At 41.8% G+C, this 23,902-nt stretch overlaps 1 protein-coding gene across 2 annotated transcripts in view; it reads left to right on the top strand.

The window, feature by feature from the left end:
• CERS5 (ceramide synthase 5) overlaps positions 1 to 23,902 on the top strand; it is a 62,808-nt gene that overhangs the window by 16,397 nt on the left and 22,509 nt on the right. For both annotated transcript variants that reach the window (XM_083169653.1, XM_083169654.1), the window contains exons 2-7: positions 8,030 to 8,135; positions 15,697 to 15,827; positions 16,644 to 16,701; positions 17,993 to 18,043; positions 18,284 to 18,376; positions 20,621 to 20,749. In XM_083169653.1, coding sequence (XP_083025779.1) covers positions 8,030 to 8,135; positions 15,697 to 15,827; positions 16,644 to 16,701; positions 17,993 to 18,043; positions 18,284 to 18,376; positions 20,621 to 20,749 — 568 coding nt within the window. The remainder of the gene's footprint in view (positions 1 to 8,029; positions 8,136 to 15,696; positions 15,828 to 16,643; positions 16,702 to 17,992; positions 18,044 to 18,283; positions 18,377 to 20,620; positions 20,750 to 23,902) is intronic.

The raw sequence follows: 23,902 nt of genomic DNA, 5'->3' as shown, positions 1-23,902 counted from the left end.
TTGCTGGGGTGTCCTGGGTCCGTGGTCCAGTACCAATTCAAGTTTTTTATGTCCAATATAAGTCATATTGTGGACAAACAGAAGTGAATCCTGTCCATTACCACATAACTGATCCTGAGGATGAGATATAAGCACAATTTATTCAATTTAATATTTGTTTCTGACTTGCTCAATGAGAAACCTCTAGCCTCAGGGTCCCGCAAAAAAATTCTGATGCTTTGGGGTGCCTTGATTCAAAAACTTTGGGAAGCCCCTGGTTTAACCTGAAAACTTACTTTTATTTATCAAATGAGTTGAAAAATAAATTGAACGTATTGACATTGGCAAGGTTAGAAATAATTATTTTTATTTGAAATAATAATTTTACAGCATTGCAGACCTTGGGCATTCTAGCTGTTAATTTGGTGAGGTAATCTGAAGAAATTTCACCCCATGCTTATTACCGGTTCTTATTGCCGTGTTGCTACCCGTTTGTGGGACCCAGTAACCCCTTTCACATCACACAAATTACCGGGTCGAGCTGGCAAGAAACCAGCTTGTACCTGGTAATTAGTTGCAATGTGAAAGGGGTTTTCGATTTGGGTGGGGTTTTACTTCAAAGTGAGCTCTATATTGCAGTGTTAAAATAAAGCAGTCAGTATTTTTCCTGCACGGAAACAAAATAACCCACCCAAATCTAACACTCTGCACGTTACATCTGCCCCCTGCAGTGCACATGGTTTTGTCCATTTGAGAAGGAATTTGCCTTTGTGAGTGAACCCGAATAAGGGTTTATTTTTTGTTTGCTGTAGGGATCGCTATGTTTGACATGTCCTATAATTGGCTTAAATATCAGGCAAGAAAAAGAAGCATGGTTCAAGGCGATGATGTACAGATTCTTATCTTCGATAAGTGGCAAGGCATCAGTGTGACCCCTCTGCACAAATACTACGCCTCTCTGCAACCCTGTTTCCTTTCTGATAGGAACCTTAAAGTCTGTGTAGGAGAGCCATGTTGGGTGTGAGCTTGGCCTGTAAGAGACAGACACCTGACTGCTCACAGTAGCCGTAGGTTGGTACCTGCCAGTAGCTGACTTGTGCACCATGTTCTGTCAGCGCTCACGTATTATTTGCTTTATCTAATCCAGCTACTTTTCTCTTACAGAGCAAAATAAATAGAGATTATGGTCAACTGGAAATTATCTGTGTACACACCGTTTAGATTTGTTCTAAACTGTAATTTCAAGGTGGTGGCAATTAACAAAATGAAGCTGCTACCTGTTCTCTGATAAGGGGATCTATAACATTGTAACATTGTTGTTCTCTCTAGAAATATCTCCCAGCTTATTCTACTTGCATTGATCTGTGTTCCGCTGTTTGGGAGCATTGTGGAGAAGCGATTATCCTTTCATCTCCAGCCTGGGTCATTTTTCCTGCCACCTGCCGCTTAACGGTGTCTGTTTTCCTTCCTTTATGTGGCTGTACATTATTCTGTATGGCCATTACCAGCTAATTGGTGATTCTAAAGGCTTACTTATAAATGCTGTTAGTCTGCTTTTGTACCAGTTAGACGGGCTGTCGGCCCTTTTATTTGTAGAACTGCATTAGTATATTAGCGGTGGTATATTGTTCCTTATGTTCTGTACAGAAGGTGTAGTATGAGAAGTGTAGGAAAATTAACTGTCTCGACACTGCATCTTCATTTCGTCTCTTGGGCAGAACACCACTTTTTAATAGCTGTCCAAAAATCTTGCCACGTTTTTGGACCTCTCCACACACAGTACAGACGTCCACTGCGTAAAAGATGCACTCGGGTGAATGATTTAGCTGTTGCATCTTTTGGCATCACAGTTATCTATGCTTTAATTAGTATTCTCATTGCCACTATCCTGGGGTAATCTCTTGATAATATAAATAATTTGTCACTTCCAGCTGAGGTTGCCAACATCTTTCTTCAAGTACCCCCGAATGGTTCATGTTTTCTTAGAAACTGAAACTCTGCTCTAATCCAATATGGCCTATTCTATAGCTAGGTACACACTGGGCGATATATCATTAACGATCGCGAACATTGGCCAGTGTGTACGCTTAGTATCTGTGTGTACACTCTTGCTCATAGTTACCGACTGATAATCGTGAACAGTATCGGTCAGTGTGTATGCACTGACTATGACATCCTCCTGCAGCAGCACCACCAATATAGTTCACTAGCCACGGGAATCGCCCAGTGTGTACCCAGTTTATGAAAATGTTGCCAATATTCCTTCTCTTATGTACAAACTGCATGAATGGAATGTCCTGGAAAATGAGCAGCAAATACCTGTCTGTCTGATTGTGACCTGCAGTGACTGTGGTGAAGATCACACCGCTCAGTGGCTGGGTCCATCAGGGACACTGGCTCAGCCTGGGTCATTTCGTACAGATTGAAAGTAACATTTTTACATTCTTTTCGGGAACTTCCGAAACATGACGTCATTTTTGTTTTATTTTCTTCTTTATGATTTTAATGGTGCTATGCTAATATAACATTTTAAATGCACATATAACACATATAACACATAAAGAACACAATTTTACCAATCAATAAAACAAATAGAGATTTTAATTTCATTTGATTGGTAGTTGAATTAGTGCCTTATTCTTTGAAATACAACGTGTCTATATATAATACAGGTTGAGTATCCTGTATCCGTACATCCCTTATCCGAATTATTCAAAAAAACGTGGTTTTAGGAATCATTCAAATTGTATTTATTTTTTTACCCCCCTAACCCTCTTTTCATACTTACCAAGTCCCCGTGTGTCCACAGCAGGCCTCCGGCATCTTCTCCAGGGTCTCCAGCGGTCCCAGGAATGCATTGCGCGAGTGCCGGTGACGTCACCGGTGCGCGCGCGCGCGCGCAATGCATTCCTGGGACCGCTGGAGACCCAGAGAAGATGCCGGAGGCCTGCTGTGGACGCCCGGGGACTGCGTGGACGCCGAGGGACCACCGGACACCATCAGGGGACAGGTAAGTATGCCTAAAAAAAAATATTCCAAAAACCGAAAAATTCCCCTATCCGGAATGCTCGTGGTCCCGAGCATTTCGGATAGGGGATACTCAACCTGTATAGTATTCCAAATGGTGTTTAGTAATCAATGCTTCAAATGTGACAGGGTGGTATCCTTAGTGACCCCAGTGCTTGTAGCTCACAATATTAATGGAAAGGTGCCCATACACGGTACAATTGTGATGAGATGCGCGCTCTCGCACACATCTCATCGCACAGCTCAAAAAGTATGTGCCGCACATACTTTTTGTACTAGCTCTCATCTCATTGCAAAACCTATGCGATGCGATGCGATCTAGTCCAAATTGTATACAATAATTGTACCGTGTATGGGCACCTTAAGCTGTTAGCTCTTTGCGCTGTTGGGCAGGCCTATTGCTGCTAAAATGTGCTTACCACCTCATGCGCACCATGGCATACTAACTGGCTCTAGTGCAGAGTGAGCAGCGCAGTCTGATCGGTGGCAGGCTCTCCTCCTGATCCTATCATGTGTTGATGACACTTCCCCTTAGCGCAGGGCTGGGCAACACCGGCCCTCCAGATGGTAATGAACTACACATCCCAGGATGCTTTGCATTAGTTTTGCTATGTGGCCATGCTGAAACTGATGCAAGGCATGCTGGGATGTGTAGTTCATCAACATCTGGAGGGCCGGTGTTGCCCTGCCTTAGCGGGAGATGATAATGGCTGCCGCATCCGGCTATAGAGCAACCCGCGGTCATGTGTAAAGTGCTCAAGTGTTCCCTAATGGTGCTCACACTAGAACGATTTTTTTTGTCTATTTCTGACCATTCGGCTGAAAAATAGGCCAATTTTTATTGATGATCGTCCGCAATTCGGCCGATATAGTTCAGATGTGCGCTCCCGCGTTTCATTTGCTAAATCTTCTGATCTTACTTGCTGAATGAAAGATCAGAAGATTTAGCAATGATCCATAGGAACGCGCATCGTGTCTAAGATAAATCTTTGGTGAAGCGGTGCACTTGCCGGAAATCTTTCAGGCAAGCGCACGTCTTCACCAAAGATTTATCTTAAGATCTGATGTGTGTTCCTATGGATCTTTTGCAAAATCTTGTGATATATTTTATGCAGCACGTAAGATCAAAAGACTGAGCTCTAAATGGGATGCTTACTTAAAGATTTTCTTTATATCCTTCACCCATATGCAAATATAGAGATGTCACATCTAGTGTTGCCACATGCTAAACCTCTTGCCCTGCAGATGGGAGAGTAGCAGCCCTCATTAAACACCTACACCCTGTCGATGTTGCAAACTTTCTGGGTGCAGTGACTGTTTGGTTCTGAACTGGCAGATTGCACAGGTGGAGTTTACAGCTAAATGCTGTTTGTAATAGGAGATTCCCTCGTTGCATAATACAGTGATGTAATTGGGAGGTAAGGCAGGCATCATACATGGTATAGCAGATTGCTGGGATGGATCTTAAACAACTGCTATTGTTATTACTAATACAGTGTAGACTTTATGGTTTTTAAGTTATAATTTAAAAAATCAACTGTTACAACTGTTTTTAAGTTATAATTTAAAAAATCTAAAATAAAAACCTTACTGATGGCTCTACTGAGAGGCATACAAACACTGATGATAACTTGCACATTTTTATGTAAGAAAAACCCAACGGTTCAGACAGCCTGCTTTTGTGGGGTAATACTGTTTGTTTGCAATGGCAAAACCATTATGTGGAACTATGACAATTAATCTGCTCATAAGTATGAAACCATTACTGGGAAAGCCTGTCTGATGCGGCCTTTACCAGGCTGCAGCCTTTGTGCTGTGTGTAAATTGGCGTCTTTTGTTATGCTGTTCAGCCCAAGCACCCCATGTCCGAATCCACAGCACACTTGCTGTACAGCCAGCCTTGTGGGTCCTTTATATGTAGGTTCAGGTAATGGCAGCACTATTGCGGCAGGCAGGATGGAAACATGCTGACCTAGGCTTTTATTTAGTTTATTAGATTATTTAATTCAGTGTCAAAATCTAACCGATATTAACATTTAAAGGTCCATACACACTGGGCAACTATGCCCAGCCTGTATGGACAGCGATGATCGGCTTTCCTGGCGATGATGCGGGAGCGCGCAGCAGCGTTCATCGTCAGGGCATACACACTGGGCAGCTTTGAGTTGGAAGCTGCTCAAACATGCTGTTTCAAGTGATTTTTCAGCTCAGTCGCCCAGTGTGTATGGGCCTTAAGTCTTGATTTTGCAGGATTTGTAGTGCTTTCTACAAACAGTGATATATGCAAGTAAAACTTTGGAGGGGTTATCATGTCCAAGGTCAGCGGCTGTGCGAAATGCTGGCTAAACTCAGACTTTTAAACAATTGGCCATTAAAAAAAAGGCCAGTTTATGCCTTGTAAGTAAATTGTTAGCCGCCCTTCATGTGCATAGATGTTCTTACGTTCTTGTTTTTCATTCATTGAGGTGTGAGCTAAAACCAGCCCATATACATTGCATCTGATTTAAAGGTTTTTTTTCTAACCTGCGCTGTACTGTCAATCTGATCGGTTGTCATGGACGACATCAGTTGTGGTATGTCTCTGGATGGGACACTTGCTCTCAGACGTGCTGTCTTGGAGTGATGGAAGCTATAGGACTTTGACAGTCCTCACATTAGACCTTTTAGCTGCGGCAATTGAATGGCACAGAATAGCTGGACTGTACTGGACAAACCATGTTGAAATTCATGGGATGCAAAATCCATTTTTGTTGTGCACAGGGGGAAACACTGGCTGCTTTGCAAACAGGATGGAAATATGTTTACTCTGCAGCTTAGGGTTCAGCTAATAAATCTCTGCATGATTCACATCCAGTTCTGAAACTCTACCACATTCCTAGGATTGCAGTATGTAGCAGTGGCGTATCTGATGGGCGCAGGGTGTCTTAGATGCCCCATCACATTGTTCCTGTGGTTCCACCTTTCCTGTGATGTAATGAGAAAGATGCCTGTCTCTGCTAACTCATGCAAATGCGCCATCCTTCTGAATGCATCACCAGTATAATGGCGGAGTTGGCCAGGAGCAGCTGTTGGAGGGAATGTATGGGCACACCCATGCCTATGCCGAGGTGTCACCTGACCAGTAACTGAAATTAAACTAGTGTTCATATCTGGCATCCTGCTCTGTGAAATATAATAAACTCAAGCTGTTCCTATTTCCAGAGTCTCCCCACCTGGACCAACACTCACCATCTGCTCAAATATAGCTGTTACCTTTAATAACTTCTCTTTATGCAGCACTAGACTTTATTTTTTCTCCTTACTCCACTGTCCATTTACACAGGTTCTCAAACTCGGTCCTCATGACTCCACACAGTGCATATTTTGCAAGTCTCCTCACAGAATCACAAGTGATATAATTAGCTACACCTGTGGCTCTTTTAAAATGTGTCAATGAGTAATAAATGCACCTGACGGGTGACCTGGAAAACGTGAACTGTGTGGGGTCCTGAGGACCAAGTTTGAGAACCCCCTGCATTATTATATTGATAATATTACTTATTACTAGTAAGCCCACTTGAGGCAAAAGCTTTCAAAGCTAGTCTGTAGACTTACAATCTAGTTTTTGTTTCCAGCAATTAAAGAAGACAAAGCAACTTGTGTGAGGTCACAAGCAATCGGCATAAGAAAAAAAGGTACTTGTTTCCTAGCACGGCGCCCAGATTTCCTACGTTCGGCACCGTAGGGAAATCGCATCTCATGGGCCATTATAACGGCATGCAATTTTTTTTTTTAAATATAATTTCTTCTATGCTCATTGTACCCCACTATAATCGCATCGCATCGCATTGCATGTCCTGCAAAATCGCATGCGATTTTATAGGGTATGCGATGCCATGACATTAGGTATACAATAATATGATTGTATGTCTCAAAAATAGATTTAACGCACCCCCGCGTCCTCCGACCTTTTCATTTCCCCACTATACACGTCGGTGTGGAGTTGATATTATATAGTGTGGAGAGCGCAGCGAGCCACCCAGCCCGAAGCATGGCGAGCGCACGCGGATTACTTCACATGTATTCCGTGTCCCCTCGCGGGGCTCGCCACGCTTCGGACTCGGTGGCTCGCTGCGCTCTCCACACTATATAAAATAAACTCCACGCCAACGTGGATAGTCGGGTAATGAAAAAGTCGGAGGATGCGTTCCGCTGCGCTCGCCACGCTTCGGGGTGGCGTGGATAGTGGGGGGGGGGGGGGGTGTACTTTAAACCTATTTTGGGGACATACAATCATATTATTGTATACCTAATGTCATGGCATCGCACGCCCTATAAAACCGCATGCGATATTGTGACAGATGCGATGGCCTGGGGCAGAGAGAGCAGTAAATTTACATAGGAAAATCATATCTCATGGCCCTAAAATGGCCCATGTGATGTGATGCGATGCGATTTTCCTACGCAGAGCAAATTGAGCAGAGCAAAGTACACAGCAAATTGCTTAGTGGGTGCCGTTCTAGGAAACAAGTACCGAAAAAAATAACAAAGTTTGTCAAAGTTTTACGCAAATAACAGTACTCATAACTAGATCTGTAAATAGTGTTTTCTATGAATCTGTAATTTAATCCTTTTTAGGTAGCAATCAAAAATTAATGCAGTGGTTCCCAAACTGTGTGCTGTGGCACCCTGGTTGCCTCAGGACACTTGCAGGGTGCCCTGGAATGGTGGTCTAGGATCAATTAAAATTATTTTTTGTCGGTGTAGTTGGAGCTGTGGTGGTTGACAATTTTTTTAAATATGTGAACAAACAAGCAAATCCTGTTGCTCAACGCATAACTGAAGTTCAAGTTATATAAACACTATTTACTTAATTTAAAAAAATAATAATAATTCTTCAGAAGAAACCTTTTTCCAGTCATGAAAAAAATGATACCCTAGGGCCTTGATTCAAAAAAGTTTGGGGACCACAGGGAAAAAATGGAATTGCTTCTATAGGATTATACTTGAGTTTTGGTCTGACTAAATATTCAAATTTTTTTAGGTTTATCGCTAAGCCATGTGCCCTCCAACTGGGTCTCCAGGGCAATGGCCCACGCAAAGCACAACCCAATGCCATCCTAGAAAAAGTCTTCATGTCCATCACAAAGGTAGGATCTATTATTATTGTTGTTATCATTCTGTGTAAAGCCCTGTACACATGGGGCGATGCTGGCCTCTGTGCTGAGAGACGGGCTTAAGCTCGCTCAGCACACATCGTGGTACACCCGAGATGTGTGCTGAGCGATGTGTGCAGGGCGGGGTATTACCTCATTATTCATAGGCAAAGCTCTGCAATCTAGTAGAAAAGACATTGCAAGCACGGTCTTTCCCTGTGGCAGATGGGGACTTGCGGGATCGTGCATCGTCGTCACCTGCGACTATACACACGGACTGATCCGTGCTCCATTTCTAAGCGATCTCTTCAGATTGCAAACGGATGTTGACAAGCTGTATGAAAGTGTAATTGCTGTTTCACATAGTTTTTATTTACTCAAAATGCTTCCTGCTAAATCTTATTATTCAAATGTTTATATTAATACACATCACACCCTTTACATGTCTTGACTTGCAGAGTTAATGACCAGTGCAAAAGCCATGAGCATGCTTTCCCATACAGAGATGAGCCGTAGAACGTGCATCTTCAAATAAATTATAATAGAGACACCTATATTAACAATTCATTTTCAAGAAAGCGCCTGGGACTGTGGTGTGCGCACATGGGTTTTTATTTTTTATAAGATGTGTGATACAGGGCATAGGTATATTGATTCTAGTATGCACGGTCTCCCTTTAAGCTCTGTTAGGTAGCTACCATTGTATAGGCATATATGTAAGAAAAGCTGCATAGAATGATGGGAATGAAATGCTTGTTGACATAGAGAGTGAAGGATGTTCATTGCGATAGAAATCAAGGCCCGTTCCAGTTAGCATGGATTGCGTCTTAAACAGCGTTATGAGATTAGGTGAGGTGCCCCGGGAGCAGATGAGACTTCACTACGTGGTTCTGACATGACTGGGCAGAGAGATAAGCGGGCCGTCTCTTCAGGTCATAAGATTTGTTATCACAATACTTTGCACCTTGGACATTTAATATCACGTGGGGAGGGAACAATGTCATTTTACTGTCAATCATTAGCTTTAGTGTTCAGATCCTAGATATAATTTGTATCCATACTGCATATTATGTATATTGTAGTACTGTGCAAAAGTTTTTAGGCAGGTGTGGTAAAAATCACGTAAAGTAAATACACTTTCTTAAATGCAAGTGCTTATAGTTTATTTTAAACAAATTGCAAAAGTGAATGAATAGAAGAAAAATCCTTTGACTTGAAAAAAGCACAAATTCCTCGCTGTACACTTGCACGCAGTTTGTGAAAGAACTCTGCAGGGATGTTCTAAACATCTTAAAGAACTATCCACAGATCCTCTGTGGATGTAGGCTTGCTTTATATGTAATCCCAGACAGACTCCACGATGGTGCGATCATGTCTCCAGGGGGCCATTCCATCACTTCCTGGACTCCACCTGCTGCCATTTTTCTGCTCCACAGTTCCTATGTTTTTGTGCAAAGTTGACTCGCTTGGCCTTGTTTCAATGTCGAAGGTATGGCTTTATGGCAGCAGTTCTTCCAAGAAGACCACTTCTGGTCAGACTTCTCTGAACAGTAGCTGGGTGTGATACACCTTTTGATAAAGCTGCAGGACGCAGTGAAACGCGTTAGGGGACAGTACCTAGCCTTTGGATAGTGTGTGCGGACCATCTTTGAGGTGTGGACATCACCCCTTCCACTTCCCAACACCCCGTTTCTTCAATATTGGCGAACACCGTGCATAAGCTTATTTCAGGTGAACACAATGGATGCTTTCCTCCACCTGCACCAGTGAGGCTCTAACTGTGCACGGAAGCCTTCTAAAAACTTCTCCACCCAGTGACATCACTTTGGGTACATTGCTCCAAGGAATCCTCCGGTGATATAAACTACAATCCACTCACCCCAATTGGAGGACTGAATATTCCGGTGAGCATCAATATCTCTTTTTCCTCCAGCGGTAATCCACCAAACCGTAATCATCGTGAGGACTCCATCCTTGATACACCCAGAAAGGAGTGAACCCATCACTTGGTAACGTGCACGTACCTCTCTTCCACCAGTGATAACTTTACAACACCCATATCACACCTATCCATTAAGGCCTGGCTATTGATTTTAAACATTTATTCCAATTTACGTTTTTATTCCCCCCCTTATACATTATTGTATTATTCATTGTAGTATTGTCATTTTTGTCAATTTATGGTATTTTATTGAGTTAAATTGTAATATATTTCCAATCATCCGGCATTGTCACTCATTTATAGCGCTGCTCGACTCGCCTTGAGCTTGTCACTTTTTCTCCAGTAGCTGGGTGTACCTGGGTCCCATTGGTTTCTGACATTTCTGAACTGATAGAACCGTGGAACATCTTCTGATTTCCAAAGGAAGTAAGCATGTTGTGTCTTTCACAAAGGACTAAAGGTCGCTATATCGCTGCACCATCGGCCAGCGTGTATGAGCAATATATCTGCATGGCATCGTTCAGATATATCGCGTTGGCTCTGCAACACAGCTGATGCCCGATATGTCTGGAGATATCGGCGCATCATACTTAGTGTTCATTCTAGCACCCGCCATATTTGAAAACCCATGCAGTTCCTCTTCCCTGTCTGGAGTGTCGCTGTCTGCTGTAGTGCTTCTAGCACAGTGTGGTCTGTAAATCAGCACTGATATGAAAACCAGACCTGTGCTAGAAACACCATAGCAGACAGCGACACCCCAGGCAGGGACCAGGAATTGCATGGGTTTTCAAATATGGCGGGTACTAGAATGAACACTACTACTGTGTACAGGCAATCTGCTGACTGCCCGTACAGCCGCATCACTGACACTGGTTATTGAAAGCTCAGTGAGCAGGCACATGGGGCAGTGTGAATGGAGAATATGCTTTCTGATCAGTCTTTAGATATATCTGGAGATCAATTGATCTGCAGATATTTATTTATTAACAGTTTCTTATATAGCGCATACATATTCCCCAGCACTTTACATAGAATATTTGAACATTCACATCAGTCCCTGCCCCAGTGGAGCTTACAATCTATATTCCCTTCCACATGTACACGCACACACAGACATTCTGGGGTTAATTTGTTGGGAGCCAGTTAGCCTACCAGTATATTTTTGGAATGTGGTAGGAAACAGGAGTACCCGGAGGAAACCCACACAAGCACGGGGAGAATATACAAACTCCGCACAGTTAGAGCCATGGTGGGAATCTCACCCATTACCTCAGTGCTGTGAGGCAGTAATGCTAACCATTACACCGTCCGTACTGCCCTAATATATATTTTAGTGTGTACCCAGCTTTAGTTTCCTTCGCCTACCATTGCATCTACAGTCCTTAACCATGCCTGTTTCTTTTTGGTTTTTCAAAAAAAGCTTGAACAGCACATCTTGAAACCTCAGTCTTATTTTAAATCTTTGCCTGGGAGAGACCTTGTTGATGCTGTATAACTACCTTGTGACTTGTCTTGGTGCACAGTTCAGAGTGGCGTTTATACACATATGGCATAAAACGGGGTGGAGGCATAATTATATGTGTCCTACAAGTGTTCAACACAAAGGTAGGAATAACTAGATTCATGTAGATAGCTCTGCTGGAATAACTCCACACTTCAGGAACACTTCAGTTCCCACAGCACTAATCAAATGATGCTATGGCTAAGCAAGAATATATATAATTCAGTGTTTCTTTTTTCTGGTGGATCTATTACTATATAGGTTGTGTAACAGCTGGTTGCATCTCACTTTTAATGTTATCATTATTCTATGTGTTTGATTTCCTCAATGTGCTTTGTACAGTATATTAATCATACGGTGCACTTACCCAATAAATGCAGATCAGGGTATGAAGCCAGGGGAGCAGCTGTGCTCATTGTCTCACAGCAGACAAAGGTTCAAACCTTTGTTATTCAGTGAATAGTAATACAGTAGGATAATGCATTTGATTTTCTTCCAGTCATGATTAATCATTCCTCCACAATTTACCATGTGAACTTCCTCTGCCTGGCTAACATGATTACACAGTGCCAACAGTACTAGAGATGTCTGCATCTCCGCAGGCGAAACATTGTATCACGTGAGGACATGTATGAGCTGTACAGGGAGGTCTCACCACAGGTTCTTCCTATTCTGCAATTGTTTAGTTTCTCAATCTAAGAAGATACTGTATATCAGTTTGTAGTTTTAAGATGCCAGTGATCCTATATTGCAGCATAAGTGGGTATTTACCTTTTTTATATTTGTGTGTGATGCCCCTTTCCCACTGCAGCCTTAAAACGGTATTTTGCCGATTTTTTTAGGGCAAAATACCGTTTAAGGCTGCAGTGGGAAAGCGCCAGAGTTGAAATACCGTTTAAAGTTAAACGGTATTTCAACCCGTTTTCAGAGCAGGGATTTGCACGGTAATCCACCGTTTAAGAGGCAATGGGAATGCATCTTAAACGGTAGAGATGATGGCTGATTTTTTTCAGCCATCATCTCCGTGTGTGTACGCTGCCGGGCTGAAAGATTAACCACTTTCAGCCCGGCGGTACGCCCCGCTGCCACCCCCCGCCCCCCCTCCCCTCTCCTGTCATACTCACTTGTCCACGGCGCGCTGCCCCGCTGTGTCCGGCTGGCTGCTGCTGCGGCTGGATGCCGTTAGCGACGCTGGCCGGGTCCAGCCACATGCCCCGCCTCCCTCCGTCCTGCTCCACACGGAGCAGCACTGGCCACCAATGTTTGATTTTGTAAGCCAGTAATATATAGATTGCTGGAACCACTGGGCACCAATGAAAATCCTAAGCCAGTAATATATAGATTGCTGGCACATGCCAGCAATCTATATATTTCTGGATCCACTGGGCACCAATGAAAATCCTAAGCCAGTAATATATAGATTGCTGGCACATGCCAGCAATCTATATATTTCTGGATCCACTGGGCACCAATGAAAATCCTAAGCCAGTAATATATAGATTGCTGGCACATGCCAGCAATCTATATATTTCTGGATCCACTGGGCACCAATGAAAATCCTAAGCCAGTAATATATAGATTGCTGGCACATGCCAGCAATCTATATATTTCTGGATCCACTGGGCACCAATGAGAATCGTAAGCCAGTAATATATAGATTGCTGGCACATGCCAGCAATCTATTTATTACAGGCACCACTGGGCACCAATGAGAATCATAAGCCAGTAATATATAGATTGCTGGCACATGCCAGCAATCTATTTATTACAGGCACCACTGGGCACCAATGATGCTATGGGAATGCATCCTTACTGTTAACAGGCAACAATTCCACTGATTGGTTGTTGCCTGTGTAGTGTCATTTGTGCTGTAAAAACGTTTTGAAGAGCTAAAACGTTTTACCTGCAATGGGAATGGTACTTAAATGGCATTTGAAACTGTAATCTGCTGCAGTGGGAATGCTAAATACCATTTAAGATTACCTGTAAACTTAAACGGGTCTGCAGTGGGAAAGCAGCATCAGTTTTGTTTTGTTTTTAAATACAGGTATGCTGGTATACATCTCTGCAAACAGCCGCGCTCAGCACGCCAGATGCTGTGAGACTGCTGGCTTATAGGCATCCTTTTTGCCTATAATGCGTCTTGGACTCACCAGGACATGGTTGATTAATTTGATAGGACACTTGTATACTGTATCTGTGTATGACTGAGTCTGTATACAAAGTGCTACAATGCCACGGCTCTTCCAATGGCAAGTTCTTATTATACAAAAACAAATTTACATTTTTTTTGTATAATAATATTTTGACAAATTTGGTGATCTGATTGGAAGATACATTTTGTTGCCCTGTACTTGTGCATGGGCAGTGACAATAAAGTGAATCTATTTATCTATTGTGCTTCATATACAGGCTCAGTCACACATAAATAGATATACAAGTGTTGTATATCAAATGAATCAGCACAGCCTCCTAATGCATTCTACATGCATTGTGCTATGACACAGTCCATTGCTTTCTGTCTTCTCACTCCCAAGCATCTAACTCAGGGGCAGATGTGATAAAGTGGAAGGAGAAAAAAAGTGTGGTGTATTGAGGCTAGGTGTCTGTCCTGTGTGTCTGTGTGTGTGTGTGTGTGTGTGTGTGTGTGAGAGAGAGTTTTGAAGTAGGTGCAGCTAGTATCTTGGCAGAGTGGTCTGCAGACAGCTCTCTGAGCATTTAATGCTGCCCCCAGGCTTCCTTGTACTTTTTGGGCATATTTATTTGTTATAGTGTGTAGCACTTGTTTAGTATAGCTATGTTCTTATAGATTGGTGTCCTTTGTGCCCCCCCCCCCCCCCCCTTCCCCTTTGACTGTAGTATTCTTATGTACAGAGGGCAATGTGCAGGACAGTCATGACATGAAGAAGAGATTAGGGGTAAGTTGCAGATGGAGAGTTATTGGGGGTATGCAATCTGGGATCACAGCTGTCGATCCCCACCGACAGCCGTGATCCTGGCCTGTTTGCGGTCAGATCGACCGCATAACTACAGACGGGATTCAATGTCTCTTCTGCCGATGGGCGCAAAGGGGGCATGGCCACAAAAACGGCCGTGGATTGTCGATCTCCGGCCTAGATCACGAGAATCCACGACAGCTTCTGAAGTCGGGCCCGTTCTGCTGTGATCCCACATCGATGCTGTTGTTAGCGGCGGCTCCCTATTCAATGCTGTCATTATTTCCCATGTCGGAAATGGCGGCAACACATTGCATACCCCCCATAGTGTGAGCTTACAGCTGTCACTGTCCATACATATTGCATACATTCAAATACATGCAGAAAGCTGCGATAACACACGTGCTTATGTAGTATATGGAGGAATATGGAAATATGTAAGATTACATGCACTCAGTCTCTAAAACAAACACGTTACAGACATTTCAGCTGCTTTCATGGCTTGTTTATACTGTAAACTCCTGTAAAATGCTTGAAGCCAAATGTGTATCCCAATTGTCAACCTGTGTTTTGTAAGCTGATTCCTGATTCCAGTTGCTCCGAACTGGAGTGAGGAAGAGTTGCTCCTATCTGTATAGACTGCATGTAGTAACACCCTTGTGTACTACGCAATTGTTCCTCTCATACCATATATTAAAGATATTTTACCTCCATTCCCTTCTACATACACATACAGCGGCATTCTTATTTTCTATTGGTCAAAGTCGTGCTGTAGCTCATTACTCATATCTTGTGTGTGTGTGTGGTTTTTTTTTTTTTTTTTTTTTTACCTCTGTAACTGATGTAAACAGGTTTCCTTGAGTAAAGATACCTTTTTACATAATGGCCATGCTAATATATATAGTCAGCAGTGCAGAAACCTGTAGGGTAATGGGAGGGAAGCTAATACAAAACTTATGGGACCCCACATTCAAGTGTACAATATATACATGAGAAAAGGGGGGATGTTGACCGCGCACCCTAATTTCATTCTTTGTATAAGCAGGCTCTTCTCCATACAAAGTGCAAGCATAAAGATTTCTTAACAGATGGAGATAAAATGTGGCAGAAACTCTGTTTTGCTTATGGTGAATGCTATAATACTTTGAGCTAATGTCATCGTTGTATTTTCCCCAGTGTCCCGATGGGAAACACCTGGAGGGGCTATCGAAGCAGTTGGACTGGGATGCACGCAAGATTCAGAGGTGGTTCAGGCAAAGGCGGAATCAGGATAAGCCAAGCTTAGTAACAAAGTTTTCTGAAAGCATGTAAGTGGGTGCGCAGTCTTTACATGAGACCAGTACAGTTCTTGTAGCACATAAACGACTTGTAGGAAAGCCTCTGCTTGCAGTTTACCATGTGCTTTCTTTAGTGATTTGTATAATTATTTTTTAATTCCCTGCCCAACACATTCTGAGTTGCTAGCGGTGTGGGATCAGAATTGGGCCAGTATCTAATTACTTGTTCTCTTTTTTGGCTGATCAGAATGTCTCAATTTTTTTCTTTGACAGATGATCATTATTGCGCCAATTACAGGCCATTTTTATTGGCCAAAATATGAGCAGCGATTGTGCAAAAAAATATGGGATGTGGGATAAGTAACGGATTTTGTGTTCTCTTGCCTTGGAAGACTGCTTATCTCTGATTATGCATTAAGTGCCGCGTATCGGGTCTAATTCGATTGTATTGGACAAATCCATTAGCTGTAGTAATTTACTGCTGCTAATTGGATACTGGCCTTGGCATACAGTTTTTTGGGTTAATAATGATCATTTTTATCTATCTTAAACGACAGAATATGTTATTGTAAAGGCTGCCATACTCTGTGATTTTAGTATTAATAAGCTACATTCAATATACCGAAACAGAATGACCTTTTTAGGATAGCGTGTGCTGTACCCACAGCCTTCCTGGTCTCTGCCTAGTACTTCCTCCACCCAAGCCATATTATCAGTGGATTAGTAGCTCCAGAGGCGATGTTCCCATGCTAGGAACCCTCTTCCCTGTGTAATCAGGATCTTTCTCAGATTATATTATTGGTTTCCCATTGTAACTTCTAAACTTTTCAAATTCTTTCCTTCTAGGTGGAGGTTTATATTTTACCTATATATATTTTCCTATGGAGTCTGGTTTCTTTGGTCGGTGAGTTGAACAAAAAATGACAAATATTAATTTATTTGAAAAAATTATTGTTTATACATATCTTTCATTTTTTAATTCAGAAATTGGAGATTATTTAAAGTAAAGAAAAAAAAATCTCTGACAACAGATTTTACATGCTTCTAGGCAGCAAACCCTGATTAGTCACTTTTTTGTTAATTGGCAGTGTTTTCCCACCGCAAAGACTTTGTTTTGATAGTGACTGTAAATTGGCAACTTTTACATAGCTTAATATATTAAACAATGTATAATCCCTCTGGTTGGCAGAATAACCAGCCTGACTGGTAGCTACATTCACTATTTTTTTCCCTTGCCAAGTTCAATGTGCAGGCGCTTTGTGTCTGCTAATTAAACATTTTTGCCTAATGCAGCCTGTTGTCATCACTGATCACAATCGCAAGCAAAGCATTCTCACCTATTTGTTATTACAGTCTTGCTTATTATGGACTTTGTTTCCGGTTTTAAAGAGTTTGCAAGTGTTCTCTAAATGTTAATGAATTTGCTTTTTGCGCGACTCTGAATAACGCGTGTCGCTAAACACGGCTACTGTATATTGCGTGTGATCAGCGCAACAGAAACATCAATTGAATACCGCACCATGACATCCCGTCACCTTAAGACGGGAGATCGTGGGGGAATAAATGGGTGATCCCCCCCCAACTCTCTTAATATGTGTACCCAGAAATCCGCCCAAATTATTGTTGGATGAATAGGGAGAGTCCTTGTCTCATCCAATGGGATACGGTCATTGGGTCGACATGGGTCTAGGTCGACAGTCAAAAGGCTGACATGGGGTTTTTCACAGTTTTTTTGAGCCGACATGCTGACCGGTGGTATTTCATGCCTTACCATCCACTAGGGCGTGGTGGAAAAATAAAATAGTGTGCCGAGAGCAGTGAGCGATGCGGTGCACCTCAAACTGTGTCCATGTCGACATTCAGGTAAAAAAAAAAAAAAAACGTGAAAAACCCCATGTCGACCTTTTGACTGTCTACCTAATACTTGTGTTGACCTTTCCACATGTCAACCTTTCCCCACATTGACCTAGTGGTGTCGACCTAATGCTTGTCGACCAACATACTGTAGACCAAATGAGCCCAACCCTATCCAATAGCCCCCAGTAAGCCTATTACTGCCCAATATAAGAAGCGTTCTGTTCCATCACTAAAGGCGCCTCTCGCTAATCAAGTAACAGGCTGCACACACACAAATATATATATCCCCCGTTTTGTCTAGGTGCACTGTAACAATGTGACATTGTTTATCATTGCAGACACCATGGTTCTGGGATACACGACAATGCTGGTACAATTACCCATATCAGGTAAATCTTTACTTATTTTGAATCTTTAAATATGAATAAAACATTGAAACACCTAGCTTCCGTGCCTGGTTAATCACTGCTGCCCTAGCACACAATGTAGTCCTCCATCACTACATATTTCTGTGGCAATGCACTGGTGTGCCTGATATTGAGTTTTCTGATACCATACCAGTATCCGACTGGACAAGTTTGTAATTTGATGTAATTGCATGTTTCTTGTCTGCTTTATTTTCTTTCCAGCCGCTCACACTGGGTCTGTACTACTATTATATTCAGGAGCTGGCTTTTTATTGGTCCTTAATGTTCTCCCAGTTTACAGATATCAAACGGAAGGTAAGACTTTTTCTGTTTAACTGTACTACTTGTGTGTGACCAGTTCCATTTCAGGGGAAATAAAACTTCATGTAAATTAATTTACGTGTACACCCCACCCTATTACCTATTACACTTTAGATACTGAAAAATTGTCCCTTTAAAAAATTGACACCGTGGTTAGCATTATTACCTCACAGCAATGATGGTTCTATTCCCATCATGAGGGGTAGATGTATCAAGCCACCTAAAGAGTAGCGACATAACCCGTAGTTAAAATCTGTCAGCACTAAAGCTATACCATGTGGTATGTGCTAATGGAATAAGTGATGATTCTTGTGCACTTAAGGCTCTCTGTCTGCCCACGTACTGAACTGTATTCTTTTTACACACATCTTTGGTTGTTAAAATGCGTTTTCCGTAGTAAAGGGTCAGTGATCCTTTAATGGTAAGTGTAGCTACAAATAAAACACTCCTGCCGTTTTTGAGGTTTTGTTTTGTAAACCATAAGTATATGCCCTCTGTAATGGTGTGTAACTGTGGAATGTGGACATCCTGGTTTATGCTGGTAGAACGCTGCTCTCAGCTGTCTTGTGACTGCATTTTCTGTACTCTCCGGTGGTAATTGGAACTAATCAGACACAACCCCTTTCTCTCTTCAGCCTTTTGTCCTTGTGTCTGAATAACTGAGTTCAACCAGTCTCTTATTAGAACCATTTTAGTGTAGCCTTTTTTTCTGCACTTCCTGTGACCACAGTAACTCAGTTGTATTTCTCTCTTTATGCTTGAGGGATGGGATCTGGATGATAAATCTACATTGTTGCGTTACATAGGTCGACACACATTAACATGGTCCACGGGTTCAAAATGTCAAACTGACAGTGATCAACACAGTATTATTGTTTCGGTGTTTTTTTATGTTTTGTTTTCAAAACATTTTGCTTGATTTTTACCATCCACATAAATACGACTGGGAACAGCAACCTTGTGTACCTGTTAACATAACGCATGTCTTTCATATGGTCTTAACCTTGGGTTAGGGTCATAGGGTCAACCACTGGTTGTCGACAGGTCATAGGTCGACATGAAAAATGTTCAGTTCAGTTTTTGATATCTATGTCGGCATGGACACCGTATAATTGTACCGCATCATTTGCCATGCTTCGGCCACGGTGCCTCGCTACGCTCAGCACATTATTATATTCTCCCTTTTTATGTCCACTTGTATAGTAAAGAATAAAAAAAAAACACCTGTTTTGGAAGAAAATAGGAAAACTCATGTCTACCTATTGTATGTGTTGACTTTTTTGACCATGTCGACCCTTTTCACGTGTTTACTAATATTTGACTAGTTGATTGTCGACCTGTTGACACTATAATCTTAAGCTATATAATCTATATAAGCTATATACCTAGACACTAGATCAGGCCTGTCCAACCTGTGGCTCTCCAGATGTTGGGAAACTGCACATCCCAACATGCTTTGCCACAGCTCTAGCATTCTATAATAGCAAAACTGTTGCGAGGTATGCTGGGATTTGTCCTTTCAGACCAGCTGGAGAGGTCGGCCATGCCTGTATTATATCTTCTATACCACACCCGTCAAAGATATTGTACACAAGGGAAATTAGCACATGGTGGAATTGTTTTGTTTTAAATGCTAAATGTACTTTATATTCTATATAAGTAACACCATCCTAAGCTACACAAACTCTAAAATGAATGCTTATTGTTTTATACACATTTCAGCCTATTGGGCGGTCGTTAAATACATGTCCCCTGGGTACCTGGGTAACTGTGGCCTAATGACTGCCTTGCTGCTTACGGAACCTGTTGTGTTCAGCACGGGTAGCATCTCTCTGCATTGCTGGTATGTGCAGGAGATGTTGGGAGTAAATTCTCATGCGGATTAATTGTGCTGTCCACAAAATGGGCTGGTTGTCCTGCAAAGCCAGCTCACACGGTTATAGTCACATGTCCTTCCCAGAAGAGCCAGAATTACTGAGCAATTCCTTGGGAAGCTGTCTGCAGACACTGAAGTGCTGCTTATTTTTATTTTTTTTCCCCTCGGTTTAATACACCCAGTAATTCTAACACACGTTAAGTGACCACAGTAGCAAAGTTCGTTTGGCTATATTTCAACTACTACCCCATGCATGTACTGCTGTTTTTAATATATACATTAACATGTTTTGGCAGAAGAATAAAGCTAAACTGTCAGGCATGGTGTCAATGTCTAATATGGTTTTATTTTTTGGCTTGTAGGATTTCTTAATCATGTTTGTTCATCATTTGGCCACCGTTGGCCTCATCTCGTTTTCCTATGTCAATAACATGGTGCGTGTGGGGACCTTGGTCATGTGCCTGCATGATGCTTCCGATTTCTTGCTGGAGGTGAGGCTGTTGTTTCAATTACTTAACCAAATGGTGTATAGAAAACATTTGCATGTAACTGAATGTTAATGTTAATGTCTGTCAAGGAACAGCAGCAGTCTTTGTATGACGTGTTAAAATGAGATCATATATACCGTACATTTATTTGCAATAGGTTGTGTGAGTATTGTTTCTACTGTTCTGCAATAGTTGACATATTGGTGTGTGCTAGGATTGGGTACATCTCCTTATACATTACTGCAATAGTGAATGGGATGGATGGAGGTAATTGTTTTTCAAAAGTAGTGGTGATAAATTTGTGCCAAATACTCTCCATATTTATACACAAATTCCACAACTGCTCTGCCAGTTTACCACCACTATTACTTAAGGTGCCCATATATGGTGCCAGGGTGCCATGCCATGTGATACGCACCCCCACGGGCATCCCATCACACAGCACATAGTCTGTGCAGCTTGTGCTTTTTAACTAGTTCAAAATGCACAGGAATATTGTTCCGTTTATGGGCACCTTTAATGTTATATTTGTACAACCAATGTATCTCCCTTTTTCTGATTCCACTAGTGATGGCCAGTTTATCTCTCATCAAACTTTAGTACTCATCGCCATACCTGGTTTACTGCGAAGGAAGATGATAAAAAGGAATAGGCGGTATCCAATATACTGCGGCCGTTTACAACCACATTGTACTATGGCCGTTTACAACCACACTGTAGCCGTTTACAACCACACTGTAGCCGTTTACAACCACACTGTAGCCGTTTACAACCACACTGTAGCCGTTTACAACCACACTGTAGCCGTTTACAACCACACTGTAGCCGTTTACAACCACACTGTAGCCGTTTACAACCACACTGTAGCCGTTTACAACCACACTGTAGCCGTTTACAACCACACTGTAGCCGTTTACAACCACACTGTAGCCGTTTACAACCACACTGTAGCCGTTTACAACCACACTGTAGCCGTTTACAACCACACTGTACTGCAGCCGTTTACAACCACATTGAATTCCTGCAGATTTGAGTTTTGTTTTTTTAAAAAGTCGAATTGGCATTGTCTTATCTATGTCCCTTTTTACAATAAGCGGCTATTCTGAAGTTCCAGTACCAACTGTCGTATTGACGTTGGAAACGGACAATATTCCCACTGTCAGAAATGTTCCGACAGTCAGAATCAATATTTAATACATCTTAATATGTCTACTTGAAGATTGATATTTATTTGATCTGATACGTTCTGAAGGCGTTAAGAAAAGGATTGCTCATGTACAGGTTAAAAAAAATCGGAAAAATGAAAAGCGAATGCATGCATAGAAGAGTGTGAGAGATGGTTTCTGGTAATACAGCATGTCTCCAGAGTGGTTTAAAAAAAAAAAAACAGAACAAAAAAATATTGCATTGCATTAGGCATCTGTTTCTGGTAATTAAAAAAAACACAGATCAATGTCCATCCTTAGCTTCCACTAATGGTGAGTATTTCCTTGTTCCCTCTCATTAACCCCTTCCTGACAGAGCCAGTTTTTGCGTTCCTGACAGAGCCCTTTTTTTCAAATCTGACATGTCTCACTTAAGTGGGGATAACTTTTTTTTGCTTTTACTTATCCCAGTGATTTTGAGATTGTTTTTTCGTGACACATTGTACTTCAAATTAGTGGTAAATTTGGTAAACAGTCTGTGTTTTTTTGTGAAAAATACCAAAATATCTTGAAAAAATGGAAAATTTAGCAATTTGCAAAATGTTAAATTTTCTGCTTGTGAGACAAATAATCATACCACTCAAAATAGTTAATAACTAACATAGACCATATGTCTACTTTATGTTTCCATCATTATTTCAACTTCCTTTTCATTTTTTTGGACACTAGGAGGCTTACAATATGAATAGCAAATTCTCAAATTTTCAAGAAAATTTCAAACACTGATTTTTTTAGGGACCAGTTCAGTTCTGATGTGACTTTGAGGGACTTGTATGTGAGACACCCCCATAAATGATACCATTTCAAAAACTGCACCCCTCACAGTATTCAAAACAGCATTTTGGAAGTTTGTTAACCCTTTAGGTGTTTCACAGGAATTAAAACAAAGTGTAGGTGAAATTTCAAAATTTCATTTTTTTTGCAGATTTGCAATTTTAATACATTTTTCTAAGGAACACAGTACATTTTACTAGAGAAATGTGACTAAAAATTGATTCCCCCAATTCTTTTGTTTTCATAAATATCCTATATGTGGCCCTAGTGTGCATGTTGACCAAACCACAGGCTTCATAATAGAAGGAGCACCTACTTGATTTTGGAGCCTCCTTTTTATGAGATTATTTTTTAGGCACCATGTAGGTTTCTAGGCACCATAAGATGCTAAAAGTTAGGAACCCCCCCACAAGTGACCCCATTTTGCAAACTACACCCCTCAGGGAATTCATCTAGGGGTATAGTGTACATTTCAAACCCCCAGGGGTTTCACCAATTTTGATACAAGTGGGCAGTGAAAATGAAAAAATACATTTTTTTACACAAAAATGCAGTTCTGGCTCAAAATTTTTCATTTTCAGAAGGTATGAAGGAGACAAAGCACCCCAAAATCTGTGCCCCAATTTCTCCCGAGTACGGCAATGCCTCACATGTGACCAAAAAATACCATTTGGGTGCATGGCAGGACTCAGAAGGGAAGGAGTGATTTTTGGATTTTGCAGCTCAGATTCTGGTGGAATTTTGGTGGGTGCTATGTCGCATTAGCAAGACCCCCGAAGCACCAATACAGTGGAACCCCCCCACAAGTCACCCCATTTTGCAAACTACACCCCTTAGGGAATTCATCTAGGGGTATAGTGTACATTTCAAACCCCCAGGGGTTTCACCAATTTTGATACAACTGGGCTGTGCAAATGAAAAATTACATTTTTTTTACACAAAAATGCAGTTCTGGCTCAAAATTTTTCATTTTCAGAAGGTATGAAGGAGAAAAAGCACCCCAAAATCTGTGCCCCAATTTCTCCCGAGTATGGCAATGCCTCACATGTGACCAAAAAATACCAGTTGGGTGCATGGCAGGACTCAGAAGGGAAGGAGTGATTTTTGGATTTTGCAGCTCAGATTTTGGTGGAATGAATGGTGGGTGCTATGTTGCACCAATACAGTGGAACCCCCC

This window comes from Crinia signifera, chromosome 2 (genome assembly GCF_055691185.1).
Source record: "Crinia signifera chromosome 2, ASM5569118v1, whole genome shotgun sequence".
NCBI classification, from domain to species: Eukaryota; Metazoa; Chordata; class Amphibia; order Anura; family Myobatrachidae; genus Crinia; species Crinia signifera.
This window is presented reverse-complemented; position numbering and strand designations above follow the sequence as displayed.